The sequence below is a fragment of the Cyclospora cayetanensis genome, unplaced genomic scaffold, assembly GCF_002999335.1.
Source record: "Cyclospora cayetanensis isolate NF1_C8 unplaced genomic scaffold, CcayRef3 CcayRef3_contig_103, whole genome shotgun sequence".
NCBI lineage: Eukaryota > Apicomplexa > Conoidasida > Eucoccidiorida > Eimeriidae > Cyclospora > Cyclospora cayetanensis.
In genome coordinates, this window is record NW_020312041.1 from 123,715 (window position 1) to 135,674 (window position 11,960).

At 48.9% G+C, this 11,960-nt stretch overlaps 1 protein-coding gene across 1 annotated transcript; it reads left to right on the forward strand.

Annotated features, from left to right (window-relative positions):
• Window positions 1-206: 206 nt before the first annotated feature.
• Window positions 207-6,765, forward strand: LOC34620125. Its single transcript, XM_026338420.1, has 8 exons — window positions 207-1,316; window positions 1,511-2,653; window positions 2,953-3,328; window positions 3,924-4,030; window positions 4,225-4,329; window positions 4,449-4,844; window positions 4,982-5,065; window positions 6,352-6,765. The coding sequence occupies exons 1-8, from the start codon at window positions 207-209 to the stop codon at window positions 6,763-6,765; spliced, it is 3,735 nt and encodes a 1,244-aa protein (XP_026194205.1).
• The last annotated feature ends 5,195 nt before the right edge of the window (window positions 6,766-11,960 follow it).

Consider the following 11,960-nt stretch of genomic DNA (forward strand, 5'->3'; position numbering starts at 1 on the left):
CAAGGATTTTGTTGGATCCGCTCTTCAGACTTCCCCCTATATCATTCCTGATTTAAATCCCTGCCCCCTGTCTACTAGGGTCCTTGCTCGCTCAGGTTGCCGTAACTTGAAAGTTCATCCCAGTCTAAGGAGCAGTGCTACATCATATAAGGTGCCATTACACCCTCACAAGGTCTACGCATTGTCCTAGATAGCCGAGTAGAGATATGGCCTGCGTCACAGCTGCCAGCCCTTCTTATGAAGGAGCACATTTCTTTCGGCGATCGTCTCCTTTTGGAGCGATTTCTGCCAGCGTTGAGGCAGATGTAGCATCTAGTGACTCTAAGCACTGTCTCACCGAGCATATACCTGAGCAGAACAACAAGAGTCTATCATCTCGCATGGGCTGCTACCTGCCCCTCAATCCGTTTAGTAGCCCTGTAAAGTCGCCTGCAGGGTGCACCGTTTCCAATGCCCCCACGCCTATCAGGCCGTCAAGAGACGACCTTTCACCGTCAAAGGGAAGTCCCTGGCTTGGACACCCTTCGCTGCTTTCAGGCGAGAGCGCTGGGCATATCGAGAAGTACATTGCAAAGCACGACTCCACTGATGGTGCTGAAAGGCCACCCTGTATGGCCCTACCCGAAGACAGGTATTCCCCACAAAAAAGACTTCTACTTCCCTTAGATGAGTCTTCCATTGAAGGAGGCAACAGCGAGACATCTCCTACTCCTGGGAGAGTTCAAGGTTCCATAGACACGCCTAACGATTTGCTACAAAATAGCGCGGAAGAAGATTCGGATGTGCTTGTCGATAAAGAGTCATGTTACCCCTTTGGATCAAATAGCTGTGTTGCTCGGCACCGGGCCACACAACAATACGCTCAATCTGCTCCGGACACCAGCATGTGCTCATCACTTTGGGAGATGAATGCCAAGACAGCACCGCGCTTGTCATATCCGTGGAATGCCACATGTGGAGAGGTGTTTTGCGGTGAAATGCAAATACAGTTAAATGCTTCAGAATCATTGCGAGAGGAGGAACTCCTCAGCCCTTTAAGAAAGTCGCCCCCTACTCATGAAAATCCTAGAAGCGTCGACACGATTAATAAATGGAAAGAGCAGGTAGGAGCTGTCCAAGATAGAAGCAGATTGCGAAGTGTGGAGTGCCTCGACAACGCTGATGACGGCAGGTTGTGGCTCGATCATCTGGAAAAGCTTCGCGGGGGCGCCCCAAAGGAAGAATATAAACGAGAGAGGACGCGAGTTGTAGATGCTCTTATTCGACGAGCCGCTGCTTACCCCAAGGTGTCCGGCATATATTTCGACAAGCATCAGGTAGAGAACCGCTGTTCGTACCATGCATTACTTGTTGAGAACTGCATCCAAGAGCTAAGTGGCAAGCAATTTTGGCATCACTCATGTGGGCTACCTCACCGCTCATAAAGACTGGATATGTCTGCTAGCGTGCAAGCTTCTGAATCACAATATGGCCCGTCTGCTTCTTACGTTTGATTTCTTTTTCTTTTCAGCTCCGATGGTCTGTTGGTTGGGCCCACAATGGGCGGAGAGCTGCTAAGTATTTTCCAGTCAAGCTATTTGGCATGCGTGAAGGGTATGATATGGCCGTGAGCTTCAAAGCCACAAAGACCACCTCCATGGAGGCTATTCGCTTATCTGTAGCCAATTCAGATGCATCCGAGTTGTCCAATGGCATCACCAGGAATGACAACAGTGCTGACAACAGAGCAGTAGACAGCGTGGGTTCCGGTACTCATTCTGGGATAAGCATAGCACCATTTACAGCAGGCCCAAAAGTCGCTTTGCCAATTCAGAGGCAGCCTCTTGTATCAAGCGATGCTATTACTCATAGTCATATGTGGCATGGCACCCCAAAGAGCTGCGCTCCTTATCCTACGGCTCCTACAGGCACTATAGGGCTCACAGAGTCGACTAGCCATCAAATGGCCTCAGCAAAGAGTGCCGCGCATGCAACAGCAGGTACTGCCCCTGCAACATTGTACCGTGCTCCTTGCAGCAATAGACTATTGGGATCAGCTTGGCAGGAATCCTTGACCACTCCTCAAATTGCTAAGGTAGAAGCGGTTGAACCAACGTCCGATACTAGCAATTCCAGTCCTGCAACAACTGAGCAGGCGACCCACCGCGTGCCACTTGGCATACTCCACTGTAGGCCAAATCTAACACGGTGGCCTTACAGTGCTACGGCCACCGTAGACCAGAGGACTTTCTGGCATCCAGAAACTGTGTACGACAATGAAAGGTTCGATAACCAAACAATTTTAGAGCCTCGTTTGATCTCCACCAACCCGTGCTATTCAGCTAGCATGCAGAAGCCATATGTACACGGCTCAGAAGAGCTGGGGCAGCTTCTTGCCTTTACATCACCTGATCACTGCGTTCCACGACAGAAGGAAATAAGCACTATGCTACTTGGAGCTCCTACTCAATCTGATTCCCGCCAGGTGGAAGCCAGCATAAATGCAACTGCGGTAGCTTTACCAGCACAGCCAGACATGTATAGCAACAAAAGACGCAGGACGGAAAAGCAACTGAATCCCTCCGCTGTCTTATCAACTACACAAGAACAAGGCTTTGCTCAAGATTCCGTGGTGTCTGCTTCTATTAGACCCCTGATGAATCATGAGAGCAAAGTAAGTGTCTTTCATCATGGTGCTGAGTCAAAATGGCAGATGCGTGGATGGCTTCTCTTTTAGTCTTCTTATTTCGCAAGGGGCAAGGGCTGATCCTCTTATCTAGCTGTGAATACTCAGAGGACCAGATGATCCACTGCTCCTATGGAGAAAAAGAACATACGAAACCATATAAGCTCTTGTTATACATTTTTGCTGTCCACACCGCTCTCTTTGCGTGCGTGTGCAACAGTGTAAGCGGTCCTAGAATTACCTGTGCAGTAGCCAGCCCGTGCGGCCTAGGTATTTCTTGAGCTCAGGCCGTAACCGCGTCACCCTTGTACCTTCAAGGTACTAGAGCCATGTGCGCCCCCTACGATGGAGAAAGCCCAAATGCTGGCCTTGCGGCAGAATCATTTAACTCTTTCGCTTCACGCCTGGGGGCAAACGAAGACTGGAATGTAGCAGGAGACCAACGTGGCGGACTGGAAGCACGGTTACTCGATTCGTTAGGGTCTAAAAGCACTGATGCAGATTCAGGTCCTATTGTACCACAACGCTATGAGCGTCAAAGCGTGCATAATTTATACCATTTGCACTATACACCAGGCATCCATTTTGATAAGCATTCTTTGAGGTGGAAGGCAACGTGGTATGACATCTCAGGACATAGAAAGGCTAAGTACTTTCCTATTGGTGAGCATGAAGAGAAACTGAAGTTTTCTCGAATACTCCCCATGTCTCCTTCTTAAGAGAACACGGGCGTGGCTACTCTATGGTAGGCAATAAAAGTCAAGCAGGCGTCTTACACAGCCTTGCCACGCCTGGTATGGATGTGTATATATCAGGAAGATACGGTTTCGACCGTGCTAGATTACTAGCAATACATACTCGACTGTCGAATCATGTGCCCAGAGGATCTAGGATCAAGAACTTTGCAGGCGTGGAAAAGCTCAGTACTCGGTTAGTCCCTCCTCCAGACTGCGTACCCTCTTTGGAGTCAGAACCAGCCCCGAAAGTCACACATCGTGACCCCGAACAACGAGGCAGCATCGCAGATATTTCGCCCTCGGCTGACCATCTGGAGGGGCTAAAGGACGAAGCCATGTGCGGTTCTTCCGCCTCAACATCAGACCGTGAGGCGTCAATTACCTAGAGCTTGTATGGACACTTTGACACCTAACTTAAGTGTTGAGTGCATTACCCCCATGAGAGGGCAAGCTTTTTACTTGGTAGCTTAATGCCTGACTGTTCGTTGCTTGAGTAGCAGGTCCCAGTGACTGCTCATCAGCCATCAGTAACACTGGCGAAGAACTTGAAAGAAGTCAGCTCAACCGGCATGAGGCTTTCACCAACATTGGATATGACGAAGAGCGAGATAGGCGCCTGTCGGTGGCGGTAAGGGCTTAAATTGTACATCTTAAGCTTAAAGCCCAAAAAGGTGGTTGGCTGTGACTGCATTTTTGAGCGCCTAAGTCACCTGTGAACGGCTGGTAAGAATAGCTACTGCTTCATCCTTACGGCTGCGTTCCTCTCTGCATCCCTCCTCCACAGAGCCCCAGTACTCTGTACTTGCGATGCTTACACCTCAGCCTTCTCGCGTGCTCATACGTCAGGCATCGCGCCTGACGAGAGTGCCCGGAGTCTGGTTCGACAAGAAGCAGCTTCGATGGGCGTGCACCTTCACGGATAAGGAGGTATCAATCTACATATCTCAGAAGTACCAGTATCCCCATATCTGTATCGGGCTCATGGTTGTACTGCGAGTTTATGCCAACGATTCTTGCTTTCAAAGACACTGGTGATGCTACTGCAGTCTGGGAAGCGCCGGGCAGAGTATTTCCCCATTCGTCACTTTGGATTTCTAGGAGCGCGACTACTTGCCGTTGACACCCGTCAGCGAATGGAACGCTTTTGGTCTACAACGAGAATCAGCACAAAAGAGCATAAACAACGACAGCGAGGGGATGTTGGCTTGCATGGAATCTCTGAGATAAGCGAAGGTACCATGTCGGAGATATCCAAAACTGATGGCCATCATTCGCTAGATGCTGGACTACCAGATATCTGGAACAAATATGTGCTGGAAATACTGCAGCGCAACGAGCCCCTAGACGGCAGCCGGTACTACCCAGGCGATGAAGCCATTTTTACTCTTAAGGCGGGATGCTTCCTATTTACAGATGGGTGGGGCTGTTGTGACGCCAACAGCGTAAGCTCTTGACGCCTGTTGTTCCATGTCCATGAACTCCTGCGTACAAAAAATACAACATAATCTACCTATTTGCATACCACTCTTGCAAAGACGAGCAACTTCAAAGCACTGAAGTTTTCAATGTTTTTGAGCAGGTTGATAGGGGAGACGGTACTGTTAAGCCTATTTCAGTGTGGGAAGAAGCAAGTAATGAGGCAGCGCTGGGTCAGGCAGAAGAGGTATGCATATGCTGCTCAACTGTAGGTGTGTAAGCATTCCTTGTTGCAGGAGATGCTCGTATGGCTTCCGATTGAATAGGTATACAAGCACCATGTGGCATGTGCTACTGCTTGCTCCAGGGTGGAGACGATTGTATCAAGACAGATTCAGCAACTCCTTTGTCTCTGGGAAAACAGGCTATTCTATTCCTATTGGCAGATCTACGGAAGCGCTCTCTGGCTGCTCTTGCTCCTGGAATGTGCCCATCAGACTATGCAGTCTACACAAACATCCTGCAGCGGCACTTAGTGCAGATAGAGCGAGCTGAAAACTGCCAGAGCCTAGAGCAGTACTTTGTACTATTTGCCGGCTGCATCAAACGGATGAAGCTACCAAGCCATCTTTGTCAGGCTGAACAGAGACGACTGATAGAAAGCATAGTGGAACTCTCGCTACAACCAAGCTTGGACCAGTAACAGCAGCTGCCTGTGGGTTGCAGTTCGAAGAAGTATACTGAAGAACAGCACTTGTTTGCAATTACTGAATTAGACTCTTTTCCGTTTAGTATTAAAGGAGACGTGCATTATCTTGCATTCAAAATCCGTGTTCTTCTAAATGCAATACTCCAGAGATAAACTAACTACAGCAGAAAATCTTAAATTCACAGGAGTCACACTAGTGGCCTATGGTCATCTTCTCCAGCTATAGAATACCTCTACCACTAAAGTAATGCTACTCATAGCCACCAATTGGTAGACTTCTGGAGGTCAATAGATGAATTTCATCGGACGCTACGCCCAGAGCCACCAGTATTTCAAAGGTCTCTCCCTAGAACACTCCAGTCGCACCAAAAACGGGCCCTTGGCAGACGCGAGCCCTCAACGAAAGCTCGACCGCCAACTAGCTACAGCTGATCCTTTGCTGCTGAGCCGCAGGCTCATAAGATGACTGGCGCAGCTTCGGGGGCAGTCGTGAGCAAGCACGGTCCCACCACCCTAGTCTCTTAGCAGCGGGCACATTTTAGCATCCTTTGGCTTTAAACCTCATAGCACTTGAAATGCTGGAAATTTTGGTGGCTGTTTACTTCTTCTTCTTACGCTTGAAGGTCACAGTAAAGCTCCTACTGTAGTCACGGGCTTTTTGTGAACGCTGAGATGGCGTATCAGCACCATGCCTAAAATTAGCAGTAAGGCAGGTGTGCAGGCCCTATGACTGAAAAAAGCCGCACGCGCCTTGACTGCGACCCTAACCGGCACGAGAGCTCCAAACTAATGGGTTAGGGCAGATTTTGAAGTGCTCATAACAGGATGAAGTAGCAAGATTATTTAATTCGAATCAAGTGCACCCATTCATAGATCCCCAGACCCATGACCATTCTGCTCAAAGTACCCAAAGCTATGCAGAATCTATTCATAAAAAGCGAGCCTTGTGCCACTCGGATATCAATGTGAGTACTCAACAATTACACTCAGAGGCTGATCTCGGTTTCAACCCCTGTGCCCTCACGGACATAGCTGCTGCGCGCCTGCAAGTAAGACCCCGGCACCAATATCAAAAGTCTTTGTCACTGGAAACAGTTCGCTGCATTGACGGAACGGCCAACTCTATGCACACTAGCTTTGAGATAGTTCAATTGGCAAATATAGTCCCTGTGTGTATTATGTGGAAGTTAAGTGGAGACCACTGGGTAATAGCTTTCTCAATGGTCCGCTGGGTTTGAGGCCTGCTTCAGCCACAACCAGCTAGCTGAAATGTAATTTACTGTTATTTGTTCACTCCTAATTCCTGCCCCTAATCGGGGCCAGCTTGCCTTTTAAGCTTAAGTATTGAGTAATACCACATACTTCTAGGGCTTGGAAGAGCATCCTTTTCCCAGTGATTTTAGTCACGCGAAATCGCACGATACAAACGATCCTGAATCTTCACTGGCCTATTTAGAGGTTAAGGGCCCTGCTAGATCATGGACACGCGTCACTTCTTGATTTATACTTGTAAGTGTCACGAGTGCTCCTTCAGTTGCAAAGACGACAGCTAGAGGCGAAATTGTCGTGGTAGTTCTTTTCGGGTTTATCCCGTCGCTGTGCCTTCCGCGAAGCCTTTTTCGCTTGGCCCGAGAATTGTCTCAATTTTTTCGTGGCCTTGCCATAGGCTTCCAACCCTCTATTCCGGTCTAACACCATATACCCTGGAACTGACGGCTCCAACCTCTCTAGTTAAAGCATAGAATCTGGATGTGGTTGCTTACACTGTAAGTACGAATCATGAAATAGAGGATGCTGTAGTACGGCGAGAGGCAGCTGAGGCTTGTAGGCAGCTTTGCTAATACGCTGGAGAAATCTGAACAACCCAGTGAAGCAAACATGAAATTTGGCTGTTTTCGCGCGAGTGCATGAGATGAGTGGATGCCCATGTATGCCAAGTGCGTTTGCACTGCTTGATCTTCCAGGAATTGAGTTGCTGGGTGGTCAACCAGCCGGCGAGGGGCTCGAGTCATGGGAAGTGATCTTGTAGGTTCAAACTTCTGAAAATGTACAGGCTTATGACGCGCTGAAAATTTGACCCCATCATAACCTCCAGGTGAAGCGCGTGTGAGATCGTGAGATGTACGATTGCATGTTAGATGTGCTGCTGGAAGTAGAGACATCCATGGTGATTTGTAAGGTTGGAGTACGTGCGCACGATCTGCTGAGACGTGCGAAGAAAGCGTTCCATCTAGGCATCGGATTGGGGGTGCTAGGCACTTCAAAAGACTAGCTTACTGTTGAGCGTAGGTTGGGAGAGCTCTCAGAGTTCCAAACAAAATGTGCATTACGGCGTGAGACTGTCACAGCTGCCAGCCCACTACACCATACTAGAAGGTCGGCCAGCAATTCCAAGGCATTGGAGGCTGTCAGATTAATGCAGGTGAATTAGAAGTGATCCATTTTGCTGATGATATCGACCAAGGTGAGAATTGCAACATGGATTTTTTTCAGTGCGGGGCACCACTGTGAAAAAAGTCGAGTGCCACCTGCTCCCAGCGTCTGTTTAGAGTTGCCAGAATCAGGCCGCTGGGCTTCGTAAACATGGATTTGACTGCTCTTCAGTGTGGGTAGGATTCGCAACTGCCTTGACTCAGCTACCCATTCCAGGTCATGGGATATCTGGCAAAGATATCGCATGTTTTTCTCATACCCACGTGGCTTGCAATAGGATGCTCATGTACTTGGTGCATGACGTACTGGAGTTGGACTTTGTTGAGAGGGATTCAGGTGTGAGAGCCTTTTGATGCTGACCTCTAGCAAAGTTAAGTAGGAGCTTTAACTTGAGGTATGTTACTATTTTTTTGCCATTACTGTGTAGGATGTGTTAGCTTGCGTTGCCTAAAGGGCGCATGCAAAGTCTGAGCCTCGCTGCAGCCACTACTACCTATGCAGCAATGTGGAATTGCTAAAACGAATCGTATGGTTTTTAACGGGAGAGAATGTGAGAGCCGCTGTGTACTGTGAGGCAGATTAGTCTTCATGTGCTGTCTGAATGGCATACCCATACTCACTTGTGCTTCTTTCTCAGTTGGAATGCTTCCCTGGTCTGCTAAAAGAAGGGGCACTGCCGAAGTCTATCAGCAAGCACGGTGCTAGCTCTAGAAGCTTGTATTCTGTGCATAGGTCTTAAATGCTTGCGCAGATTTCGAACCACCTTGCCATGTGCGGACGCTAGACCCTTCTTAAGTTTAGGTCCACTGCAGGGCCCGGTGAGTTTTCAGCCTCGTGTGCGGTAAGGATTGCCAAAACAAATAGGCGAAGCCACTCTCCAGAGACTATATGGGCAAATAACAACCTCTTGCCGTATACTGCAAACCACTGCTCATCATCAGATATCTTGACACTCGTGAAGCACAGAGGCTTTGGAACTTGCTTCAGCACTCCGTCAACTGCGTATGCTGATGCTCCTTACTGCAGAATCCAACGCTCATTGGGTCCAGAAGTGTGCAGTTGTGAAATGAGTGAGGTCTTCAGCACTGCTCTTGGCTTCTCAGTCCACTGGACTACCACCCGCCGCTTCGTGACTTCCACAAGAAATCTCGCCGAGCCGGCGAAGACAGATTCCGTAAGCAGACGCCAGTAACTCACATCTCAAAGCTGATTCACTTAAGTGGCGCTGTGAAGTCCTGTTGGCCGTATTTCGATAGCTTTGCCTTCGGCGGGATGGGCGCTCTTACGTCTGCTACCACCTTTATCCGACGTGTTCAGCTGATGAGCTGTCAGACCAGCATTTCTTGACTCTAAGAAACCTTTGGTGGATCCAGAAAATTGCCAGTATTTTGTCGAAACGCCTGCAGTGAGAAATGTCGTTAGCATTATGGACTAAATTTTTGCCTAAGCAGACAATAAGTCGTCTTGCGATGCAGACTAGAAACATATGATAGCTCATCGCTTGAATGGTGCTTGGATCTCATTATAGGATAAAACGCATAGCTCTGAACTCATGCTGGAGCATACAGGTGCAAAATGCAATTTTGTACTGACTTCCCAGTGCCATGCGTATAAGCTGATAACCATGCCTCGTCCACCGTCGTAAACATCTAGGGATCATGCGGCATTCCTATCATCTCTTGTGTTGTGGATATCGTGCAAGCAGGGAAAATTATCATGGCAAATAGTTCCGTTACTCAGTTCATCATGATCTACTGTTGCTAGACCGATGCCATGTCCTGCTTGCCCATGATCATGGGCAAGAGGGGAGAAAGTAGGGGAAGTCAGCATAACCAATTCTTGACCTGTAGGCCCTGCAGCTTCGTTTCCAGTGATCCAAGCTCTTTCTGATTTGTAAGATAGGTGCTGCCCTTACTTGCCTGGTACCAATGTGATAGTATGGTTGTAGTTGTCCACGGGATCACGCCGGGCATCTAGCGGCAGATCACGGTGAGGGCAGTGCGTTCGATTCAATGCTCCTAAACATGCATTCTCTCACATAGAAGCTTTTTCTATGAGAAGACGTCACTCCGCGGACCTGCTATACCGTGCAGCCTTCTTCAGTTCTTGCCTTCTTTAAAACTCTTCGAAGCTTTCTTCTAGCAACAGGCGCGTATATCCCCATCGTCTGCGGCGGATCTATTCTCGAAAGCGGCCATGAGGGGGATCTGCAACTCAGGTCCTGGCTCTTGCTTGTGCTTTACTCTCTGCGAATGCTGAATCAATCGCGTAATTGGCCCAAGCTTTCTGTAACTTTGGAGGCCGTGTACATCTTGGCACACGAGGATTGTTGCCTGCTGAGTGTCAATTCTCTTAATATCCTTCACCACTTGGTGATGTAGTGCGGCTCTGTCCTGAATTCTCTTTCCTTCAAGTACCAGCTTTCAAATCCTTTGTCCCGTTGCCGCCGAGGTCTTTTTAGGTCAGTCAGTGGATTAGACCACCACTCTGGACCTTGCAGCTTCCATGTCTTGAACTCTCAAACGACGTGTTCCCGCCAAGGCAAACCAGCAAGGGGAATCCCTATGGACGACGCCAGCTCAACCACATAGTTGTGACTGGATCACTGCTGAGAATGCATGAGCCTCAGCCACAGGGGGTACAGCACAGTCATCCTCGAGAGCGATCTAAGATTAACGGCCGAGGTAGACCTTGATGATTTTGAATGCCAACTCTGAGAACTAGGTCGACGCGAGGAACGGCCAGCTGGATCTGGCGTGGGCCAAAGGTCGAACTTCTTGCCATTGCACTGTGGCACCTAGCGCTCCCACTCGACCCTTGCCTCCCAAAGTATCAGATAGACACTGGAAAGGGTATCCATTCCCCACCGATACCACGCATCCCCACCATGGTAGAGAAAGGAAGTCGTCTTGTATCTGTATCTGGTCGGTGCATTAAGCCTGTTCGAAGGGCTTCGGGTCATGCATTCCATATCTTCCTCCTTGGGTTGCTGCACATCACCCTCTTCGATATTTCGCTCAGCCATCAGTACGATCCTTTTAATGCTCTCCTTTCCTATTCAGAACCCGCATTCTTTCTCGTTCAAACCGGATTTCTCTTCCTCTATGGATAGGCTAGTGCTGTTACTGACATGGTCCCACTGCTGATATATGGGTTCTTCATGGCTCGATCTCTCCCTCTGAAGATTGCATTTTCTTACTCAATGATAATGCTTCCTGCCTTGTTCAAAACTCCTGGAGGCATCTTGTATCGCGTTATATCTCACCGCAGCAACTTGTCCTTTTCCTGCATTCCGTTGGGCTATGCCGCATGTCTAGGCCTGCCCTAATGGTTTTGAAGATCTCGAGGACCGGCGTAAGCAGCGCCTCGAGAGACGACTGATTTATGTTCGGCGTATCTTTCGCCCATTCGAAGTCAAACACTACAACCCCTGGTACATATGAAGCTTGTGATCATAGCTTCTCTTCGCCGAAACCTAGCACAGGTCGCCTGCGTCTCCAAGTCTTGTAGCTCGAGCGGCTGACTTGCTTGTCTTGGCGCAAACGCGATAGCTGATTTTGCCGGCTAGTGGCTTACTCTAAGATTGTGCTAATTTTGGGGTAATTTTTATTTTGCGTCCGCGTGTGCCTTGTGGCTTGCCGATGGGGATGTTCACGCCTTGGCGTCTTTAGTCTTGGCAGTTGTTGTGCTGGTGGCATGACTTGCTCGGTGCTGAAGAGGCTTTGCAGCTACCTGCACGATAAAGTCAGTGTTTCAGAAACTTTCGCTCGCTTGCGCTAGATCACCCCGGATCCGCGTGTGCCGTGCGGTTCCTTGGCTGGGTCTTGCGTGTTCGATCTTCACGCCCAAACGCAGTGCTTTCCTTCTGCTGCGGCTGATGGGATAACAATGTACAGTGTTCCAATTCCTTGGAACCATAACGTTGTTCTTCGTAATGAAGTTAACATATGAGGTTTCTGGGATCAGTGTCCAACGCTACTGCATGCAAAGCACCTTGTCT

Coding starts and splice junctions, on each gene's coding strand:
- LOC34620125 (XM_026338420.1), top strand. CDS start 207: ATGGCCTGCGTCACAGCTGCCAGCCCTTCTTATGAAGGAGCACATTTC. Junction 2,654..2,952: donor TGATGAATCATGAGAGCAAA/GTAAGTGTCTTT, acceptor TCTTGAGCTCAG/GCCGTAACCGCGTCACCCTT. Junction 4,330..4,448: donor GCACCTTCACGGATAAGGAG/GTATCAATCTAC, acceptor ATGCTACTGCAG/TCTGGGAAGCGCCGGGCAGA.